This window comes from Mus caroli, unplaced genomic scaffold (genome assembly GCF_978045245.1).
Source record: "Mus caroli unplaced genomic scaffold, Mus_caroli_1 scaffold_7, whole genome shotgun sequence".
In the NCBI taxonomy this organism is placed as follows: Eukaryota; Metazoa; Chordata; class Mammalia; order Rodentia; family Muridae; genus Mus; species Mus caroli.
Genome location: NW_028227262.1, coordinates 93,652,538 through 93,676,012, shown reverse-complemented (window position 1 = coordinate 93,676,012; position 23,475 = coordinate 93,652,538). Strand labels below are relative to the sequence as shown.

Here is a 23,475-nt window from a genome sequence, read left to right as displayed (position 1 = left end):
CAGGCTCTGATCATGGAGGCAGGCTTGTTTATGCTGCTCAACACACTTCAGAGGTCCCAGAGCCTCAGAAATCACCAGGAACTGCTGGTGGAGATGATGTGGCTGTGCCCAGGAAGGGCAGGCTTCTGTCCATGACTGTGCAGACTGAAGGATGGAGTCAAGAAGCCCTAACATCCAAAGCCTCTGGCCTGTGCAGCTCTTGAAGCTTGTCTGATGAAAGTGACTCATGTTTGCAGACAAAGCAACACGGTGCTCGGCCTTCAGAACCCCTCGGAAGGAAGGCTTTTTGGCAGTTCCCAGAAGCCATTTGAAGTGTATGCACATGGTTTTTGGAAGGAGGGGGTCCCCTCTGCAGCTGGCTTGAATGATGATTCAGACAAGAAAAAGGAAGTAAAGGACTGAGAGAGTGTGAGGGCAGGCGATATGGGGTAGAGAAGAGGCATTGCATTCTGGGAGAGGGAGGCTCACCAGTCCCTTCTGTAGCCTTTCTGGATGGGGCAGGAGCCTTTGAAGCCCTCTGCAGGCATAGTCGAGGCTTTGCTGAAGGTAGACCATGCTGAGTGGAGGGCATCTTTTATTCTTGGAGGGCCCAACTGGATGGGACAAAAAAGAAAGAAATGAGTGAACTTCAAGAGATACAGGAGAGAGTTCTGTGATGGGCGCTGAAAGGTCCCTAACGGTGGCATTTAGGTTAGACTTTGAAGGATGGATGTGGTCTCACCCAAGGAAGATGTGAAGGAACTGCATAAGTCGAAGCAGTTTTGAGAGTGAGAGAGGAGCAGGGCCTGAGGGAAGTGGGTATCAGAACGGGGCTTGAACAGACAGGCAGAGAGGATACTGAGTGCTGCGCCAAGGTTTGGACCAAGTCGTGGATACCAGGAGTTGCTGAAGATCGGGGCTATGCATTGGGCTGTGTAGACTTGGCGTAGGACAGATTTCAACGTAGGAACCCTGGAAAGGGGCTGATGAACTCTTGAGAGAGGCATGGCAGAGTGGTGAGGCTCCTTTGTCACTAGTCAGCCCTTGGAGTATTTCATGACATGCTCATGTGCCACCCTGACAAGCTGCTTCCCTGACTCTGCTGCAGAACCTCGCCCAGGTTCCTACTCCAGCATAGTCACCATTGTGTTTGAGGTGCTGCATCTCTTTATCTGGGCTGGGATTTCTTGGAGAACAGAATGGTACCTCCATCAGTTCTGGGCCTCTCTGTCCCACACTGTTCCATCCCATCCCATCCCATCCCATCCCATCCCATCCCATCCCATCCCATCCCATCCCATCCCATCCCATCCCATCTTTAGTATATTAGCTCTGGTGGTTTAATAGAGACTGGTGATGCATACCTGTAATTCCAGCTTCTTGGAAGTCTAGGCAAGAGGATTACCATGAGTTCAAGGCCAACCTGGGTTACAAAGTGGGTTCAAAGTCAGGACGACCCTATCTCAAAACGTCAGCACTGTGCCTCTTGCTCTCTTTGGATCCCACTTGAAGGGAAATGTGACTCCTCCTCCTCCCTCCTCCTCTCCCTTCTTCCTCCTCCCCTTCCTCCTCTCCCTTCTTCCTCTTCTTCTTCCTCTTCTTCCTCTTCCTCCTCCTTCTTCCTCTCTGTCTCTCTCTGTCTCTCTCTCTCCACCCACGTTACCCCCTGCCCCCTCCTATGTCTTTCCCCTTCAAAGGGTCTATGAAATGGGAAAACAAACCCCTAGCTTCTGTTCAACCTGACATTCGTATGTGGCCTTTAAAAATAGCATTCTCAAACCACTGGCATGTGCAGACAGTTTGGTGTCTTGGCCAGCATGTTGTTCCCCGGTGCTTTGTTTTTCCCTTGCATGGCAGTCTCGCCACATCTGGCCCTGAGGCCTGCTATGTGGTCCTGAACCAGCTCCCTGTGCTGGGCCAGCTCCTCCTTGCAGGAGCCAAGGGAGGCTGCCTGCTCTTCAGCTCACCCCCACCCCATATGTGTTATGGGATCCTGCTTCCTAGACACCTATCCTCTATCCCAGACTCGAATCCCTCCCCCACCCCCACCCAGTATACCAAACAAAGTTCTCCAAATGAGCTTAAATACTCTCCTTTGTATCTCCCCAACCCCCACCCGCAGCTGACCCAAGCATTGCAGGTAGCTCTTGAGGGCTGGTAGCATCACTTACATTGCTCTGCCCGGTAGACTGGGGCCTCTGATGCCCGTGGTAGGATTAGCCACACGTCACCACATATCTTTACAAAGTCTGCCTGTCAGCGTGTTCTTCTTCCTTTGTGCCCTTATTTCCCTTCAGCCCCCACTATCTTAGGCATGTGCTACATCTGTTCCTGCACCATCCGGGGCATTGCTTGGTACGCATGTGTCTTTATTTGCCATCTCGTTTGATTTCCTCCTTTCCCTACTCAGCACCAAGTCTCTAAAATCCATTCACATTGCTGCGTGAACATCTGGTTTCCATTTCTGGTTATTTTTGTAAGGCTATGGTCACAGGGTAACGTTTCCAGAGATTCAAACTAAGAAAGGTCTCATTTAAATCTAGCTTCTTACTTAAAGTGCAGCCTTAGTAAAATAGCCTTTGACAGTTTCATACATGTACAGAACAGATTTTAGTCATTTTTACCCCACTTGCCGTCTCTCATCCCCCGCACCCCCTCCCTGCTGAAGCCCTTTCTAGCAGCCCATACCCCCACTTTCATGTCTTATCTGTTTGTTCAGTGGATGAGTTTTCGCTGTGTGGCGGTTGGCTCTCCCCGGTGGGGTAAGAGGTCGTTGAGTGAGATTACAAGTAGGCAGCTGTCCTGGGCACTGAGGTTACCCTCTGTGCCCTCCCCCCAATGCCAGGCCTACCCTGGCACTTTGTCTGGGGAGTCTGTACTCAGCTTCACCAGCCTGCTTGCCCCAGGGTGCCTTCTCCTGGGGTCCTTTAACTGAGCATTCTAGCGTATGTTTCACAGAATGGGGCAGGCCGGAGGGTCTTGCTAGCTGCGGTGTCACAGGTTGCTGCTGCCACCACTGCAGACTCCACCAGCTCTCACTTTCATCCTTAGTTATCCCATCTGTGTGAGGATATACCCAAGTATATGTGTGAGGATATACTCAAGTATATGTGTGAGGATACCCAAGAGGTGTCCTGGAGTCCCTTCTGGGTGGAGGTCCAGGGGAGTTGGGGTACCAGTTGGCTTACAGTCATCTTGGCTGGCATCCTGCCACTTTTTCCCTGCCCAGCATGGGGCAGTTACATTACTGCCTAGGCTTTATGCCCTTGTAGTTAGTGGGAACAGGAGTAATCAAGCTCTCAAAAGGCCACGTTGGGATTGGGTGGCTCAACTCAAATGTTCAATAAATAATAGTGATGATTGTAAGAATTTACTATTGTTTTTACACAAACCTGACTCCTCTTATGCTAGCCTCTTGTCATGTGTCCCTGTGGCAACAGACTTGTGCCTCCTGCCCACCTTTTAAAAGGATGCTGTGATGAAAGGATGGACCATTTAGAGACTGCCGTATCCAGGGATCCATCCCATAATCAGCTTCTAAACGCTGACACCATTGCATACACTAGCAAGATTTTGCTGAAAGGACCCAAATATAGCTGTCTCTTGTGAGATGATGCCGGGGCCTAGCAAACACAGGAGTGGATGCTCACAGTCAGCTATTGGATGTATCACAGGGCTCCCAATGGAGAAGCTAGAGAAAGTACCCAAGGAGCTAAAGGGATCTGCAACCCTATTGTTGGAACAACATGATGAACTAACCAGAACCCCGGAGCTCTTGTCTCTAGCTGCATATGTATCGAAAGATGGCCTAGTCGGCCATCACTAGAAAGAGAGGCCCATTGGACTTGCAAACTTTATATGCCCCAATACAGGGGAATGCCAGGGCCAAAAGAATGGGAATGGGTGGGTAGGGAAGTGGGGGGCGCTATGGGGGACTTTTGGGATAGCATTGGAAATGTAATTGAGGAAAATATGTAATAAAAATATTAAAAATTAAAAAAAAAAAGGATGTGTTAGCGCTGGGCCTGGCTGGGTTTGATGAACTCTGTCCACCTGTGGCAGAGTGAAGGGGGTGGTGGTGTCCAGGAGCGAGTGAGCCCCTCTTTGCTTTCTTTCCTGGTTGGGGAGTCCTGGGGCCTGACATGGAGGTTGATGTCCAGGCTGAGGCAAGTTTCTCCAAAGTCCTCCGTGTGTCGGTGGTCTAAGTGGCTCCTGTTGCGAGACACACCACAGCCTCGTTTTCTTTCAGAGGATGTTGAGGATGAGCTGATAAAGGAAGACATTGTCTTGTTTCCACCTCCATCAATGCTCAAGCTTCAGACTGTGTCAAAACCAATTGACCTCTCACTGGCTAAGGTAGGTGTTGATGCTGAGGCTCGGGGGGCGGGGGGTCCACGGTGCACACGCCTGATGCTGACAGCATAACTTTGACACTTTTGCCTCCCTGCTTCTTCCTTGTCATCTCCTGGTCACTGTGGAAGTGGGGACTTTGATGTGATGTATAAGGAACCTGACCCTAGAGTCAGGAAGACTGTTTTAGTCCTGGCTGTTCCCCTGCCTCCTTGTGACAGAGGGGTGAGGCTGAGGCTGGGTTTTCCTATTCTAGATGCTGTAGGACCCTGCTCTTTGGTGGCCCAGTGCTGCCCCACCTGCAGCAGTGGGACATGAATGAGGTAGTTATCCCCTGAGACTGGCTGTGTGCCTACACTGATGTCATGCACTAGGCTCTGGGCAGCTGCAGAGCTAGGATCGGGAGGAGTGGCAATTCTTCAGTATGCCCAGGTTTGAATGTGTGGCCTCCTGGATGGACCTATGGCAGCAGGACACATGTTTCCTCCTTGGCAGAGGTCCCATGTTCCTCAGGACCCTCAATTGCTAGGGTGACTTGTCTCTCCTTTGGCTAGAGGCTCCTGCAGGATGGCGTGTTGTGCCTGCTGTCCCACACCAGCCACTCAGCCAGGATCCAGAAGAAAATCTAGATGCTCCTAGAAGCACAGCCAGCTTCTCCTTGTTCCACTGACCTGTGTTTACTTAGTACATAGATCATGATGTAAAGATGTTTTTAGAGTTTATTTCCCCTTTCCTTTTTTGTTCCCCTATGCTCTCCATCCAGCTTTTGAAGCTACAGAGGGCCAGGCACATAAAAGGGAACCCAGAGCTGGCCACCCATGCTCTGACCATCCAGAACAGCTGTGGTTCTCTGCACAAGGCACTGCCACTTGGTGCTCAGCCCTTGGAGGCACCCAGAGACTGCCCAGCAAGATGTCCCAAACCAATCCAAGGGACTGGGTTTCACAGACGGGAGAGGATGGGACCCTAGCTTCTGCATTGTTGTTAAACACACTGGTGTCCCAAAACTGTCCCTATGATTAAGAGGATAGCCACAGAGTCCACCCAGAAGACCAAGTCTGTAGTTTTCAGGCTGTTGGAAATGCACTCCTAGCAATTCATGGATGCACTTGGCACAGGAAGGGAATTGAGCCCCGATGGATGAATCCATTTTTCCAATGTGCTGGGAGCCACATTTGATGGCAACTTGTAGACAAATGTTGCTGTCATAGAGATTCCTTGTACTAAAGGAAGAGATGAAAGAGTTGATTGTAGTGAAGTGATTCAGGTCTACAGGGGGAGGCTGACTGTGAGAGCAGCCTCCAGGGAGGAGCTGCAGATCAGCTTGCTGGTTTTGTGCCTTCCTAAGGCTTCAGAGTAGCCCCCTCCCACATTGTAAAACTGCAACTGAAGACCATAGACCATCATGGAGTGTCAGAGAGTGGGGGCCTGTCAGCGCAGCATTAGTACCGCAAAGCTCTGGACAGAGATGCTTGGGTTTGTAGGCATGAACCACAAACTGAATATCCTCTGAAATCTACAGATGCTGGAGAACTGGAAGGATGGAGACAAGCCTGGGGAGGTGGTAGGAAGCCCTGTGGGTGGTAGGGTTTTCCATAAGCTTTAAAGGGAGAACACTTACGGTGGCATCCTAGAGAGAATTCTTTTTTTTTTTTTTCCCCCAGAAAGCTAGATAATACGCGTTTGACTTTGCTCAGGGCTATGGTCTGTGTTGCAATTACTCATATCTGTTGTTGTGATGTAGAAGTAGCCAGAGACAAATATAAACAATGCCCATTGTTGTGTGCTAATAAAACCTTATTTACAAAACCAGGTAGGTGCCAGATTTAGTTTATGGGCTATAGTTTGCCAACTTTGTGCCAGAGTTGTGGCTCTGAAACCTTGCAGCGAAGTTGAATCATTTGGGGCAGTTTAAAATCTGATAATCTGATAAGGCAGAAAGCCGTGGCTTCCATTCTTCACACACACACACACACACACACACACTCAAAACAGCAACAGCAAAAACCAAACAAACCTGTGGATACCCAGCTCTCACCCCCAGGAATGTGGATTGATTGATTGACCTGGCCCGTGGCCTACTCATCAGGATTATTTTTAAGTGTCCCTAGAGATAATTTTAATGTGAGGTCAGGTTGGAAACTTACAGTCTTTCCGATGGAGGATCCGAAGATCCCTGCTGAAGCCAAAGTTTTATATTTCCAGGTCTGTGTAAGGAAACTCTTGGCCCATATTAGCATGGGATGGTGTGGTTTATAGATGTTCCAGAGGTAAGACCCTTAAGGTCAGGTTTATCTTCCTCAAATATGAGAAGAATGGGCTTGCAAAATAGAGACCACTGCCAGAAAATGCACTTCCTTCTAGAACCCAAGACCAACTCCTGCTGAGCCTGTGCTGCAAGCCTTGTTATTGTTCATTTTATAAACAGCTAATAAAATGCTTTTCCCTCCCAGGAGATAAAGACCCTTCTGTTCGGCTCTACCTTTTGCTGCTTCAGTGAAGAATGGAAACTTCAGAACTTTTCCTTCAACGACATTGCCTCGTTAAAATATGGCATTGTGCAGAACAAGGCAGGTTGCTCTTGGGGTCTTCAGGGACCTTTCTTCTGGGTTGTCCTGCACAAAGTGGGGACATCATTCATGTGGTGACCTCTGAGAGCACCGGTGGGGTGGTGACCTGGCCTACCACAGGGTACAGGCAGTTAAGATGGGGCTGCTAGAGTGAGAAGAGCCACTGTGATCCTTGCTGGGGACATTCTAGTCAAACTCACTTCCTGTGACACTGGGATGTCACCACGAGGGAGCAGAAGGTGGCCTTGAGCATACTTGCAGGCTTTGAGAGCCTTCATAGGTCTGACCTTGGGAGGAGTTGGGGGGTTCAAAGGTTGAGCTGGAGAGGGTCACTTTCAAAAATGGAGGCCAGAGCGTGGGAGCGGGAAGTTCAGTGCTATAAGAAATGCTAGGGCATCGTGTGAAAAGCAGGTGTTGGAAGAGTGTGCATTCCTCAGGCATGGAGTTTCCCCTGCCTCTGCTGTTGGAGAAAGGACCTGGATACTATCAGATCCTGCCTCCCTCTGCCGTTTGGCAGCCTCAGCTTCTCTTTTACTACAACTTCAAGGGCAGCACTGACCTATTGCTCTTGGATATGGCGGGAGTTGTCTGAGTGACAGAAAAGCCATGGTCATGTCTCTAGCTTCACACCTGCCTTTGCAAATAGTCACACTCATCCCATGAGAAAGGAGCTAAAACCGGCATCTTCCTTGGTGCAGGGGGAGGCCTGGGAATCTACATATAGACAGGTCACCTTGCTGAAGGCCCCCTATGACCAGGGCTAGAGCGTGTGGGTGAATTGGACAGCTTCTTGGGGCCATTTTCACTGTAGTGACATGTGTCTTTCTCTGCAGGGTGGTCCCTGTGGGGTTCTGGCAGCTGTTCAAGGCTGTGTGCTTCAGAAACTCCTGTTTGAAGGAGATAACAGAACCAACTCTAATCTGTAAGTCAGTGTTCATCTTCCCTTCCCGAAGCTTCTTTAGAGTGTCCAGAATAAATAAGCAAGTGTGGGTGTTCCCTGATACTTCCCATCATCCTCCGAAGGTTAAGAAGGGCAAGGGGGAAGGCAGCTAGGTAGCGGGGCTCCTGATGACCTGGTTAAATGGACATGGTACTTTTGGCTCTAGGAGCAGGCAAGGATGGTGAGTCACATTTTGCTCCTCATGGCAAGTAACCAAAGACAGCTTTGCAAATGTTCTGCCTCCTCAGACCCCTTACTTGCCCACCCACTAGGCCCAAGGCTTCCTCTCTCCCTGCTTCTCTGTCAACAGCCAGAACTGCACGTCCCAGCCAACTCTCCTGTGCATGACTTTCTCCACTCTGTGATCATAGACTTTGTTTCACACACAAAGTGTTTGTACCCAGGCACCCCTGTTCATCTACATATAGTCAGCACTTCTAGGATACCTCTGTGCACGAGAGAAGCGACTGCTTTCTCTCCCTCCTCCCACTAGAGGTGTCAACCAAGAGGCTTGAGATTTGCTATTGATTTCTGATGAAGCCAGCACTACCTCTGACATCCAGAAACATTTGACACTCCCGATGTGACAGTACCCATTGAATTAGGGACCCCTGACAGTCTCAGCAGGGTCCTTGCCTGTTTCCAATCTTACCTTGGAGCATAAATCATAGGGCTGTGATAGTGGGGGGGGGGTACCTGTCTCTTCATGGCTGCTGGAACTGAATAGGAGAGCCAGACCAAGAGACAGGTGGTGATGGAGTCATGCATGTTGCCAAGGCGGGGGGACCGGACTTCCTGCAGGTACATTTGAATCTTACTGACCTCTACAGAAGGAGGGACACTCCTTATTCCCCTCCACACATATCCATGCCATAGCTTTTGTCCCTCTAAGCTTTCCTGTCTCTCACCGTAAACCCTCAAATTCTTTCCCTGTGTGCTCAAGTGGTTTGTCTACTGGTCCCTCTCAACACGCTGTGAGTGAAGGCCTTCCCTGACCCCCATGGCCTGTCTCTAATCACTCCACCACTCACTGTGCTCTCATTCATTGGTGCGGTTAGATATCTCTATCTGCCTCCTCCCCAGAACACACACCCCGTGAGAACAGGGACTTTCCTGAGCTGCCTGGTCCACAGTCTGGTTCCTGGAATCCGGCACCGTGCCTGGTCCACAGGACAGGCCCTCAGGATTTTTGTTGAATGAGTGCATGAAGAATGAATGAGTTGTTCAGACAAACAGGGAGGGGAGGCAGAATGGTATTCCCGTAAAGAGAACAAGATGTGCAAAGGCCCTAGGGCAGGGAGAAGAATAGAGGTCGCCTGAGGTGGCCAGAGATGGAGTAAGGCCAGGCAACCAGAAGGGCCTCTGGACTCTCAGAAGGACTGGCAACTTTGAGTAAGCCTTGACTGTGGCCCCTGTGAATGATGTCTCATGACTCATGTCAGCTCAAAACTCCTTCAGGGCCTCTTTAGATCCCTAGACTCATACATAGATGGTTTCCCAGTTGTTGGGATGCTGTCTCGAAGTTGCTTGCAGAATGGGATGCTGCCCAGGACATAAGTCATCTTAGTTTCGTGTAGCCCACAGGAGAAGGAATCCAGAGCTTTGAAGCAGGAGGTCCACTAGGTTGGAGCCCAGGGTGACTCTGAATCAAAAGAAACCCTACCATGTGGTGGAAAGTGACACTCTTGGCCACCTCCAATCATGGTCTGCCATTGTTTAGCATCCGTCAAGCGTTGTCTAGGCCTGCTCTATGCACCACTACACAGGTAGCTTTACCCGGGGGGGGGGGGGGAGAGAGAGAGAGAGAGAGAGAGAGAGAGAGAGAGAGAGAGAGAGAGAGAGAGAGACAGAGAGAGAGAGAGAGAGAGAGAGAGAGAGAGGAGAGAGAGAGACAGAGACAGAGACAGAGAGAGACAGAGAGAGAGAGAGTCAGAGAGAGAGACAGAGAGACAGAGACAGAGAGACAGAGAGAGAGAGGAGGAGCAGGAAGCAATGTGTCCTCGGCATAGAGCTCCTGTGTGCTGGGACCTGGAGAAAGAAAGTGGGTTCACCCGGACAACAACCCAGAGGGCAGGCCTGCTGTGTTTGTATGTGAGGCTTGGGTCATGCTGGCTGCTGGGGCTGATGGCACACATCTGGAAAGAGCATGGAAGTTGTTCTTGGGGTTTATGTTTCATATGAGGATTGTGTAGTATTGAGGACTTGTGTTGTATGTGGGGCAGTGTTTTATTTTTGAATTACTGCATGTGGGTTGCATTTCATGAGAGAAGCTGTGTTGTGTATATGAGTGAGTTGTATTATGTACATGTTGTATTACATTGAGGGGGTTGTGCTGTGTGGTGATTATATTTGTATGGGAATTGTGTAATGTAGAAAAGATGCCTTGTAGAATTGTATTGCATGTGTGTGAACGTCGTTTTATGGGATAATTGTGCTCTGTTTGGAGGACATGTTATGTGTGTGATTGTGTTGGATGTGAAGGTTGTGTTATGTGTGAGTTGTGTTTTGTGGCTGTGTTGTGGGTTATATGAAGGTTATATTGTATGTGGTTTGTGTTGTAGATGGATTATGTTGGGTTGTATGCGACTTGTATTTTATGTTGAAGTGTTGTGTTGGGGTATTTGGGTAGGCTGTGTTGTTTGAGTGGGTCATGTGTTTAGGAGGTTTTGTTGTGTGTCGGTTGTGTTATGTACAAAGGTTATATTCTGTTTGGGGTGGGTGATATTTTGTATGCGGGTTACATTGTGTTCTCAGAGTAGGTTATGTTGTATGTTAGTTGTATTGTGTGACCCCGTGTATGTAGAACCTGCCGGTGGACAATGATAGTGCTTCCTTTGGGCCTGGTAGCTCTGGATGGTGCTCATGATTCCCTGCATCCCACATCCCCATGATCCTCAGGCTAAGTGTACAGGATGTTCCTTCCTGCTCAGTGAGAGGGAAGCAGGGACATCAGCTCTGTGAAGTCCAAGGAAACTTAGGGAGAAATGCATGGGCCGGGCCTGGTCAGAGGGCTATAGGTAAGGGAACCGATGTACTCTGCAGTCTCCAGCCAAAGAAGTGGTCTGCCTCAGGCAGACAGTTAGGGAAGGGGAGGAGAGCCATGGGACACAGCTTCGGCCAGTGCTGATACAAGCACAGAGCAAGTGGCTGTTCTGGGACAGGAGGAAAGCAGGAGCGCCTTTTGCAATTTGTGCCTCTACCTTGCTAGTCTTCTGCGAGTTGAAGGCTACAGTAGGTATCCTTGTGCAGTGGGTGCTGTGTGCCCTCAGAGAGGGGAGAGTCTGTGCTAGGGCGGATGCTGCAGAGAACACAGCAGCTGGCCAGGACCTGGCTTTCTGTAGTGGTAGTAGGGAGCTCACATCTCTGAGTTAGTAGTTAGTAAACTCCTTCTCTGGTTGCGCTCCTTGAGAAAATGCAAGCAGAGACTTTTGAAAGACCTTCCAGTGCCATGCAACTGAGTAGGCCCCTTGACCTTAGCCCATCACAGTCCAGGTGGGGAAACTGAGGCCCACAGATGGATTGATGTTAGCTCAGGGTCACAGTACCATTGCTAAACCAAGACTGTCCTGTGACATCTTGCCTGTCATAGCATGTTGTTGTACTCTAGAAGCAGTGGGGAACCAGAGATGGCAGGAGGAGCTGAGGCTGTTGGAGTTTGAAACAGCTGTTGGATGCTCCAGTACCCTCTAGGCTCTCCGTTTACCAAGCGCTTCTCAACAGCACCTCCCTTGCCCTGGTTTACTAAAACTAGTGCAGACAACTACAACTGCACTGCATCTGGTGTGTGTGTGTGTGTGTGTGTGTGTGTGTGTGTATGATACAAGTATGTCTGGTTTAGATGGCCCTCCTGGGCTGTGCATGCTAGGTCCCTTTTCACTCTAAAATTGCCCAGCTTCAAAGGAGTAAGTTGAGGTGGAGACTAAGACAAGCTCCTTTTGGCCTCAGGATTGTGATGCGGCATCTCAGGAGCTCTGGCAGCCCAAGGATCTTACACATGCACAGAGCTCCTGGGCTGGATTCTTGCACAGTGGGTCTAAAGGATCCAGAGAAAGGGACAAAGTTCTAAGAGAGCAGAGCTGAGGGTGGGTGGCTCTTTCAGGGAAGCCAGGCAGAAATAAAGGCCTCTTGGCAAGGCCATGTGTTTTCTGTATGGCTGTCTGGCCTCATTACGGCTCAACCCATCAGGCTGGCAACTGCCTCGCCTCAGTCAGGCTGACAAAGCCAGGCGGCAGGATATGGTGTTTTTCCACTGGACGGGAGGAGCTGTGCCGCTTGGCTCATCCCCTCCATAGGCCCCAAGAGAGCCCTGGGGCTGGAAAGGCCTTTAGAGGCTGGTAGGAACGAGAAGGGTCCGGGCCGCTGGCCTTGTACTGTGCTTCCCTTCTGAAGTCATGGCACTTGAGGTACGTAGAAGGAACGCTTGCCTCTAGATCTCCAGATCCACCTGTGGACCCCCAGCCAGCCAGTCCTCTGCCCTCCCTCAGAGGGGCAGAAATGAGGGGACTGTGGCCTGCACACACTGGCAGCTTTATGCAGAACTTTCTGTAAGCTTGGTTCACATGGGTACATCTTTAGGGAAATGTGCAAATTGTCCCAAGATAATTAAGGCAAAGCGACTCTTATCTGAAACACCTGGACAGGCGTAATGGAGGTAGCTCCTCACCCAGTCCTCCCTAAGCACTTCAGGCTACACTGCTGGAGGAATTAGACTCTTGAAGAAAACTTCTGGTGTAAGAGCCTGGCTGGGGGCCAGATTCCTGGTGGGGCCGTGACATCTGTGTCTGCTGTCTAGGCCACAAGGATCTTCTCTGTCACCAGGGGATCACCCGTTAAGCTGTTGCACAGATAATGCTGAGGCTTAAGTCCTGGATATGTAGACAGGTACAGGTGACCCGTCCTTTTGTTGTCACCTTTGGGATGAGTGCACGTCTGCATGAATGCATGTGACACAGAGCCCTGACAGTAAACTAAGCAACAGAGCAGCAAGACTGGGAGGGGTGGAGCTCCCTGTCACCTGAGGGTCAGGTACTGACTGCAGACCTCTTGACAGCCTGTCACTGCATTCTCCATGAGCCTCTGTTTTATCTAGAAAATGAGAGCTCAAGAAGCTCTGCCTCAGAAAGATGGAGAAGGCCTGGATTAGGTGGGGAGCTGCAGACGCTGCTAACTGCAAGCTGACCCAGAGCGAGGACTGTAGAACCAGGCCAGCTCAGAGAGGCAATGCTGCAGGCAATGCCAGTGGGACCAGGGTGGGACTGGCCCAGGAGAACGCTGTCTTGATTGTGTCACAAGGTGCTGGACAGATGGGCTGCAAGGCAGGTGGCAGGTCCTAAAACCATGGTTAGTTAGCGCCACCTTCCCATCTCACTTTGACTCTTTCTTCCCTGTGACTTGGATAAATCACTTCGTTCCCAAGACTTAGTCCTTCATTTTAAAAGAGGATGCCATAGTGCTGAACTCATTGGCTGTTTAACAGTTTCACATATGGAGTGTTCATCATCAGTGTCCGGCACTTGCTAAGATCTCCCAGGCTAGTTTTTAAAATCTTGAATGATGGAGACTGGAGGGGCCGGGGGGTGTGGCTCAGTGGTTAAGAGTACCAGAGAACCCAGGTTCAATTCCCAGCACCCACATGACAGCTTACAACTGTCTGTAACCCCAGTCCCAGGACATCTGGCCCCTCATGTGTACGTAAGTGCAGGCAAAGCCCCAATGCACTTGAAAAAAAAATCTTGAATGTCACTCTTGCAAGCAAGGACTGCTTGTTTCCATCATTGCCTGGGGGTGCTCAGATGGGGGTCCCCTTTCTCCTGGACTGTGGCTTTCTCAGCCATAAGTGCACCAGGCAGTGTGCTCTGTTCAAGCTGGCTTTTACATGCCCTCTACCAGTTTGAGAGTTTTCATCTGGGTGGGGGTATGGGAAGAGGCCCCACCTCAGCCATCCTGGTGAATACATGTGTACTGTGGGACCAGAGGTGATCTAGGGGAGAACAAAACTCACGGTGGGCGGGGAGCGACTATAACTGTTCAGTGAAGCACAGGTGAGACAGCCACGAGACACAAGGCACGCAACGCATAAGCCATAGCTGTCATCTGGAGAGCCACGACACCCGTTTGTAGTTTCTGAATCCAAAGAGTAAACGTCCAACCCATCTCCACCACCCAGGCCTCTTTGTCCCTGGCATAGCCTCTCCTGAAACCCAGAAAAAAAAAAGTTCTATTTTCAATGTTATTTTCCTAGCAAGTGCTGACCGACCTGGGTTGGTGCTCCTAACAGCTTAGGCCATCCGGTCTGGCGATGATATGGTCCCTGTTTCCTGTGAGGAATATGGCAGGCTTCCTGAGTCTGCGGAGGCACCAGGCGGTCACTGGCTTACTTTGTCCCAGGCTGAGCTTCAGTGCTCGGCTTGCTGCCTCTGCAGCCTTGCCAATGCCAGGAGCCTGGTGGGCAGGTGTCAGGTGAACCTCTGGCTGTGGATGTGGCCCAGGTGGTGACAGTTGTGTTGGAACCAGTGACTGGAAGCTTCCCCATGCTTCAGGGACCTGGCTCATGTGAAGTGTCTTGTTTCAGGCTCCCAACACGGAGGGGAGTTCACTGTCACTTTCAGTTTCTCAATGGGGAAACAGAGGCATCACTGTGCCTTGCTAACCTTTTATTTTAAAGTAATTAGGTTCTAATTTACAATAACAGCCTGGCTGAGGTTGCATAGCTCTGTGTCCCACCATGATAGCTATTTAGTGGTGTCCTGGCTTCTCTCCTCTTGCCCTGGCAGTGTGTGTGTGTGTATGTGTGTGTGTGTGTGTGTGTGTGTGTGTGTGTGTGTGTGTGTTAGATTCCAGCATTTTCTCCGCACACATCTTGGTGTGGAGGGCAAGCATTTTTTTGGTGAGCGAAAACCTGGAGTTCTCCTGTGTGCATTCTGCCCTACCCCCAGCAGGTTCTCTTCATGTTGGTTAGGAAGAGACTCGAGCCAGCCTCTGCGAGAATGCCGGGGAGATCCACAGAGCACAGAGGAAAGCCAAGGGGCATAGCACGAAGGAGCCCTGGAAATGTCAAGTGGAAAGGAGCGGCTATATTTGGCCACTGCCTTCCTCCCTCTTATTCTTGCCATGCCCCAGGAACCTCTTAGTCACCATTTTTATTGCACAACGGCTCAGCAGCTTTAGATGTGGTGCCTGGCCGAGCTTCCCAAAGCTACCCTGTGCCTACACGTTGCTGCTCTGTGTCCTGCCACGCTCTCTGACCTTCTTCTCCTGTGCCTTCCTGCCCCCCAATTCCCAGAGGTCCACCCTAGTGGCCTTTTCTCTAGGACATCTCTGCCAGCCCCACTTTGTCCTTTGCTTTCCATGAATCTCACAGCTTCTTAAAGGGTTCACATGCACTTGGCTCAGAGGTCTTGGGAGAGCCAGTCCCCATCACAGAACGGCCACTGCTGCCAGTCACACACTTGTTTCAGTTGGCAGCATGATAGCATCCTTCAGGCTACCCCAGGGACCTGGCTCCTGGTTACTTGTGTTCTCATCTGTCCCCAGCTGATGGGATTGTGTAGAGGAGCCACCTAGACATCTCTCATAGGGTGAGCCTGTGTTGCTCTGTGCCTTCATAAACCTAAACATGTCCCCTTTCTCATCAGCCGGCTGCAGCCCTCAGATGCCCAGAGGACTCGCTGCCTTGCCCTGGCCATTGCCGACATCCTGTGGCGAGCTGGAGGCAAAGAACAAGCCGTGGTTGCACTGTAAGTGGTTCTGGGGGCCATGTTGTATTTAATCCCCAACTTGTCCTGGCCTAGCTGCTGGCTGAGGCTATCCTGGTCTGTATGCTGGGCAGCTGGGCTCTGCTGATTTCCAAACTCCAGGCTCATGTAGGAGGATGTGCTTCTGCCTGCCTGCCACACAGGACTTGGAAAGCACAGGAAAAAAACCCTGCAACTCAGTGCCCCTTAGTGTTTCCCTTGGGGCCACAGGCTGACTCAGCAGTGTATGCCAGCATCCAAGACCCCAAAGCATATTCTGCCTGTGTCACCATAACCTCATTACGGTGAGGATGAGATAGAGAGGTGAGTGGCTGAGGCCGTAGCCTAGTCCCTGGATTCGGTTACCATGACCACCATCAGCTTGTCCCTGCCATTTTCTAGATCTCCAGCCTCACCCCTAGGGTGGAATCATCACTGTGGCTACGCTTTGGGGAAGGAAGTGGTTTGGGGATCAGTTTGATGACTTTAGCATAGTGCTTAAGAAAGGGGGCTCTCTGAAACAGACTCTCAAAGCCATTGCTTGTTAGATGTGGAGCCTTGGGACGTGACCTCACCTCCCTATGCCTCATTTGTTGACTTGTTTAGAAAATGGGGTGATAATAATGATGACTTAATGGTTGTGAGAACTAAATGAGTAAGTATAAATAAATGATATGTATTAGATATAATAACATTATCAGTATGAATCATTTATTAATGTAAGTAGATGGTGGATGATAAATGTGATATGCTTCTGGCAGTATCACATCAGTTGTGGGCTGGGTTGTCGGCTATGGCTACCTGCCTTTGGTACCCTATGCTAGGTAACTAACCTTGGCACCTGTCTATTTGGTATCTCTAAGGGTAGAGGGTTCAAGAGCTTATGGAACAAAAGCCCAGAGAAGAAAGATGATGTGTCCCAGGCCACATAGAAGTTGGTGGCAAGTGGGTCCCACACCCAAATCCTACTGTTAGTCAGAGCTGCCCCAGGCTACACTCCCATTTTTGTTGCTGGGGGAGTCTGCATGGGTGGAGAGGCTTCTAAGAGGATGGCTGGAATCCTTACCCTGGATGAAGACAGTGGCAAGTCAGCAGTCCTTCCTCTGCAGATGTGTTTGCCAACTGTAAGGGAGAGTTGGGCCTCCTCCTGCCAGACATAGGCGTGGTTGTTCCAAGTTCACCCACCACTCTCTTTTTCCATGCCCTGGACTTGTGGGTGAGTTCATAACAGAAAAAACGAGAAGCCCTTGGCTCTCTGTTCCCTCTGGAGCTGCCACTCCTGTCCCCTTTCATTTCATGGCACATGTGGTCTTGCTGGCTGGAGGGTGAGCCTTTTCCTCTGGTAGAGGACTTATGCACCTTTTTTTCCTTTTTAGGGCTTCAGGAACACCGCACTTCAGTCCAACAGGGAAATACAAAGCAGATGGAGTCTTAGAAACAGTACGGCTTTCTGGAAAAATATCGTGCCACCTTTGGCTTTGTTTGGGGACTATCTCCTTTCATATAAGTAAATCCTCCCCCAGCTGGGGCTGGCTGGCCATCCCTGCAGCCCAGGCCCCCAGAATCCTGCCTGCCCTTTGGGGGTTGGGGAGAGCTGAGTGGCTTGGTGGTTTGGCATGGTTTGGCATGGTTTGGCATGGTCAGAGCTGGTTCAGTGGCTGAGAGGCCCAGTGTGTCCCCTCATTCCCCTCCATATGCATTGGTATAGAGGTACCCTCAGTATCCTGTGTGCAGTGTTCCTTGTTGTGCTGACCTTCTGCCCTTCCCAAATCTTTAGTATCTTTTCTAGCATTCACATGAATGGGGAGAGGCATGAGAATGTAGAAAGTGGGGGAGGGGAAGTTGATAGTATGGGGCAGCAGACATCAGCCCAGCCTAAGTGCAAGATAAGGAAGAAATAGGAAGGATACTGTGTATTATTGAAAACCTGGACACAGCAAAGATACTCAAAGCCTGATATGCCTTCACCGTTTGTTCTAGCCAGTTTGTTTCCTATGACCCAGCCATACGCACATGTGACCCTTGAACCCTCACTTGGGACCTTGCTTGATTAATGTTTTCTGGAAATGTGTTTTTTCCTGACTTGCCTGAGTATAGCTTGTTGGGTTTTGACCTGGCTTGTCCATGGTGACATGGAAAAGTGATTCCTCCCTGCCTCTCCTATTCCTTGTTTTAGCCTCCACACAGGGACCGTGATCCCTGTGCACCATGTCAGGGGAGTACAGGGACTTCACCGGAGGATAACCCGTAACTCACTCAGCGATGCTGGACAGCCCAGAATCACTCACAACAGCCCATGCACTTTTTCTTTTTTGGTAGGGCCTGACCCGGCATGGGCACAGTCCCTGGGGACATGTGGCTCACTCTGTGTGTTTCTTCACAGCTCACACTGTATAGTTTGACCAGCTCTGAGGACCTGGTGACTTTTATCCAGCAGAGCATTCATCAGGTATGCACAGTCATTTCTTTGGCGGCATGAACATTGCTAAACATTCCGATTTCTCTATGAAGAGGGTGGTTGGTGGAGTACGGCTCTGGTCATTTCCTTCCTGGGGTTGGCAAAGACACTGGGAAGAATGTGCTGATGGAGGTCGGAGACGGGTGGGTGTGGGAAGGAGGCAGTTTCCGTGACATCCTCCAAGGCTGGTTGTGATCACAAGGCCTAGGGAGCTGTAGCAACTGGGCTTCATCTGGGATCAGGAGCCAAGCTGAGGCTTGACTTTCTAGGGCTTTCCCTCTGCTGAAGTAAGCAGCCACTCTGGAAGGCTGGACTGTGAATTAACAGAGAGAGTTCTAGAAGAAGCTGGGAGGTGACAAGGAAGCAGCTCTCTCTGTGGGGCTGGAGGAGACCCTGCTTGGCACAGGACCTCACTAGTGTCCTGGAGAGGCAGGCTGAACCATGCAGGACCCTACAGTGCCTGCTTTGCTCAAGGAGGGATGCACTTCACCACTGGTTCTGAGATTGGCTCATGGCCTATGGCCAGGTTGGACAGGAGAAATCCTAGGGCTTTTGTAATCCTCACTGGGAAAGGTGCTATAGGGTGTGTGGAGCAAAGGATGTGGCTCATGGAGTAGTCTGCCTGGCTTTGGATCTGAGAGGCTGTGAGACTCAGGCTTTATCCTGAAGCTTTGTACCTAAGTTACCTCACTTGGCATGCCTAGGTACCAGCCATGCCTGCCTCACAGGCTGTGCATGAGGCCTAGCTTCATGGCATGAGCAGATAAAGAAGGAAGTATACCTGCTCCATGAGAATCAGGAAATGCTCTGGGAGGGTAGGGTGTCGAGTGATGAGCCTAGGGAGGGAGAATTGACTGGAGGTGGGACCCGACCTGAAGTCCTTACTGTTAGATATCCTTTCTCAGCCCTTCCCCCTGAAGATCCTGAGGGTCTTAGCACAGCCCCAGAAGCATCCTGACCCTGACAGCACCAGATGTTCCCTGTTAAGAAAACAGTCCCACACTGAGACTAATGGTAGACAGGCATGGTCACGGGACACTGGCCCCACTGAAGCCTGTTCATCCTAGAACCATTGCTTTCCATTCTGGGGCAGTCCAGGAGAGCTGGGGCCTGCATGGTCATCTTAGTTAGGGCAGCTACCTCAGGTCTAGGCAGAGGGGGAAACATGTCGAGAGGGTCCTAGAATAGCTGTCTGTCACTTGTGCCGTTTCTACTTCTATTTTTTTTTCTTGTGATAACTCCTCAGGGTGTCTGCAGGGTGTGTGGCAGTTTCCTACCTTTGTGGAGAGCAATGAGAAGGCTTGAAGCAAGGGCCTAGGTACCTGCCTTGGCCTTGGAAAAGCCCTTTTGAACCCCCATCTAGAAATGGAAGGTGGAGCAGTAAAATAGCTTCTATTATCAGTGAAGACTCTTGAGCTCCTATGGGAAAATGTGTTCTACATGAAGTACAGGCACTCCGAGTGAGTAGAACCAGGGCTGCCTGTTGAATGGAGGTGTCTGAGGGCACAGCAGTGTGCCTAAGGGAAACCCATGGAAGGTTGTCCCCTGAGGCAGATGGAACATGGAGCTATCCTAGCTATGGAAGGAAAGCGATTGAGGACCAAGGAGTGGCCATAGTGCAGTCAAGGAAAAGCTTTGGGGTCAGGCCACTGCCCCTGTGATGGTGACTCTTGGCACTAGGGCCTCAATCCTTGCCTGCAAGTGGGCTCTTGTGCCTCAGCCTGTGCCCTGGATTTCCTGAAGCTCGTACATGACAGAAGCCATGAGGGAGTTCAGAGAGAAGGGCCTGCTGTCAGGTGAGGGTCCCTCAATTTAACCTTCAGGCTCTAGGTATGCCTCCTCGCCAGCTGTGGTTCCCCAGGGCAGCCAGTCTAGCCAATACCTGGCCCCCATTCCTCTGGAAACAGTCTCTTCCCCCCCACAGCTTAATTTCTGTTTTTGCTGGAAGCAGTTGAGCTGCCTCAGCACTGAACACACCAAATCCATTTTTCATGGGCCGTGCTTAAGAGAGACTCCTCGTGCCAGGCTGGGAAATGTATGCCACCGCCGCCCAAAATAAACAGTGTCCATGCAGCATTCATTGCTGCTTGCCACTCGAGAGGTGTCTAGTGACCCCAGGTTTCTGTCCAGCTGGACCTTGAATACCTTGGTGGGCTCATGTCTTCCCAGAGCCGGAGCTGTGCTGGGAGAACGTCCCCTTCTTCCCAAGTGGCCCCAGACATTGTTTCCGGCCCAGGTGACCTTTCATACCATCAGGATGCCCTGAGGCCTCCCATGTCTTGGCAGCTTGAATTTGATGAGATAATTTTAATAAATATTTTTTGAAAGCAAGATGGAATATTGGTACCATTCAGCTGTGTCCTAAGAGGGCCAACCTGGCCAAGTTGGGTTGGATTTTCTACTCCCTGGGAGCCCAAAGTAAGCACTGTCTGAGGTATCATAAAGACTGGGACCATGTCACACTGCGCAGTAACAGCTTCCCACTGTGCAATGGTGAGTTCCGCTTCAGTGGCTCGAATGCTCACAGCTCTACCACAGCCCTGCTGCAGGGTGATAGGCTCCTCGGGCTTGGCCAGGGACACGGATCCTGAAGACGAGGCTTCCCCTAAGCCAAGAGGGAGACTGTAGCGGAAGGGGAGACAGAGGGAGAGCTCCCTAGAACAACTACAAGGTGGTATTAAAGCTGCACCCAGGATCTGTCACCCGCACTCCCCAGGCATGGGTCACCCCAAGGAGGGACAGGGCCATCACTCTGCAGCTGTCCCTTCCCCAGGAGCTGTCTCTGAGAACACGCACCATAAATAACTGGGGAAGTATGCAAGGCAGGGTCTTAGTTATCATTGTTTTTCACTGTAGAAGCCACAGCACCAAGTGTCTGACTTGAGGTCACAGGTTTTAGATGTTTGATTCGTTTAAGTTGAGGCTCATTCATTTTTGTTGTTGTCATAGAAAGAGCTAAGATTGTTCATAAAATGAGCAGTGATTTTGGGGCTCTGTGGGCTCCTCAGGCCAGCCGCTGGGCCTTCACACTCTCTTTCCTTGCCTGGAACGTGCTTACATCATTTGTCCAGAAAACCCTCCTTGTCCACACTCAGCTTCCTGTGAGGCCTCTCGGGTGTTTTCAGAGGGGCTTGCCACCCTCTTCTGACCAAGCTGCTCGCCACACATTTTAAGTTCTTTTTCTTTTTGAGTCACCCCTACCAAGCAGACATGCCCACCTGCTTCTCAGGTCGCAGTTTGTAGAGACCAGTCTCATGTATTGTTTATTTTTGAAAGAGGGTCTCTCTGTAGCCCAGGTTGGCCTCATGTTCATTTCTAGCTTGCAGTGGGCCCAAGTCTTCGTTTCTCTCAGCCTGCCAGTGCAAGATCCCAGATGCCACTCCCGTGCCTAGAGGAACATGCTCTTGGTACAGGAACTTCACTCACTATTATGGTTTTATGATCAGTTAACTGCCTGTTTGAATTACAGGGCGAAAACAAAGACTGCACTTTAAAGGGAAGATAATTTTATTAGAACCTTGAGCTGTAATAGTTTCCGAACTGGAATACTATATTTGATTCTGAGTTTCTTGGTGGCCAAGGAAAAAATGAAAATGTACTCAGTTACATCATGCTTGTCAAAAATAGCCTTTTCTCCTTTTAGCTTTAAGTCCAAAAATTATTGTTGACATACAAGGAGGACTATTATAACTGCATCTTCAAATACAGTTCATCCTGCCCAAAGTGGGACGAGCAAAATTTCATACTGGTTTGGGGCTGGGAGCTGTAGACTCTTCATTTCTGTAGGCTATTGTTTGAGTTGAGGTTTCTATTGCTTGGATAAAACACCATGGCCAACAACAATTTGGGAGGAAAGGGTTTATTTCAGTTTACAACTCTCAGGCCATACTCTCTCACTGAGGGAAGTCAGGGCAGGAACTGAAGGCAGGAAGTGAAGGCAGGTACTGAAGGCAGGTACTGAAGGCAGGTACTGAAGGCAGGTACTGAAGGCAGGAAGTGAAGGCAGGAAGTGAAGGCAGGTACTGAAGGCAGGTACCTGGAGCAGGAAGTGAAGCAGAGGTTACAGAAGAGTGCTGCTGACTGGCTTGCTCCCCATGGCTTGCTCATACTGCCTTTTTATTTTATTTTTAAAATTTTTTCGTTTTTACTCTCTCCCCTCTTAGTGAAAATACATCCTTTTATCATATAACACATTCAGATTACAGTTTCCCCTCCCCTAGCTCCTCCCAGCTACCCCCACTTCCCCTCCCACCTGGATCCACTCCCTCTCTGTCTCTCATTAGAACAGAACAAGCTTCCAAGAGATAATAATGAAATATATTATCAATCGTCAGTCAAGAAAATGCCCTATAGACTTACCTACAGGCAATCTGGTGGAGGCATTTTCTCAATTGAGCATCTTCTTACTGGGTGTCTCTCTAGCTTGTGTCAAGTTGCCCAAACCCAAACCAAACCATAGTAATACCAGAACCAGCATGAATAGCAGCAGGCCCTGTGCTGAACCATAGTGTACCATAGCTGCTGTGGGTGCCAGGCTGGCCCTGCTATAGGTGCTTTGCACCCTGCTGTAAGCAGAGACTCCTACTTTGCCTGTATTGTACAGCGGAGAAAAGGGCTTAGGGACCAGGAAGTTCAGAAACATCTCTCCAGTCATGTGACAGGCTCAGAGTGGCAGAGCCACACAGCCAGGCGGGGTGGCTGAGATGCAAAATAGACCTGATGCAGCATCAGCAACATTTTAATACCAGACAAATCAAACCCAAGATAACCAGCGAATCAAAAGTGGGTATTTAAAACCCCTTTTAAAATAATAAATTGGTAGGGAAGGCAGGCACTCCCTAGCTTCCAGTGGATGCCAGCCCTGTTCTACATCTGCTGCGTACTTGCTGATCACACAGCTCAGCTCTTCTGTATCAGAGCTATGTCAAGGAGAGTGCCCCTAGACCTCCAGTGTGTTACCCAGGAGCCGGGCGGTCTCATTCTCTGACAGAGGAGAATAACAGCAGAGCTCAGCTCCCTTCTTTCAGGGTCAGAGGTGACAGTGGTCCCAGAATGGAATGTTTCACCTCTGTTGCTTTTGGCTTTGGTGCTTCTGGGGTCATATATGAACTCTACGGAGGTATTTCTGTCATTCAGGTTTTGGGGCTCAGTTCTGTGTTCCTCTGTCCTTTAGAAGGCCTAGCTAGGAAGATGTGACTAGGATATGCTCTCTCTGGCTACTCACTGACTCCTGTGACTGTGCTGGAAGCCATGAGGCCAGGTCCCCGGCGGGCTGCGCTCTGGGTCTGGCTACACAAGTTGCTGCAGGGGGGGAGATGCACATTTGACAGGTCCTCTTTCCTCCTCCCACAGTTCGAAGCTGGACCCTATGGTTGCATCCTGCTCACCTTGTCTGCTATCCTGTCCAGGTCCCTGGAGCTGTGAGTATCTACCCTCATCCCGGGA

The 23,475-nt window shown here is 50.3% G+C and overlaps 1 protein-coding gene across 1 annotated transcript in view; it reads left to right on the top strand.

Annotated features, from left to right (window-relative positions):
• The window catches only part of Mindy4 (MINDY lysine 48 deubiquitinase 4), a 116,095-nt gene that overhangs the window by 57,616 nt on the left and 35,004 nt on the right, over nt 1-23,475 (top strand). Inside the window, exons 7-13 of the mRNA XM_029478745.2 lie at nt 4,229-4,335; nt 6,783-6,899; nt 7,733-7,821; nt 15,474-15,575; nt 16,949-17,012; nt 17,956-18,021; nt 23,383-23,450. Coding sequence (XP_029334605.2) covers nt 4,229-4,335; nt 6,783-6,899; nt 7,733-7,821; nt 15,474-15,575; nt 16,949-17,012; nt 17,956-18,021; nt 23,383-23,450 — 613 coding nt within the window. The remainder of the gene's footprint in view (nt 1-4,228; nt 4,336-6,782; nt 6,900-7,732; nt 7,822-15,473; nt 15,576-16,948; nt 17,013-17,955; nt 18,022-23,382; nt 23,451-23,475) is intronic.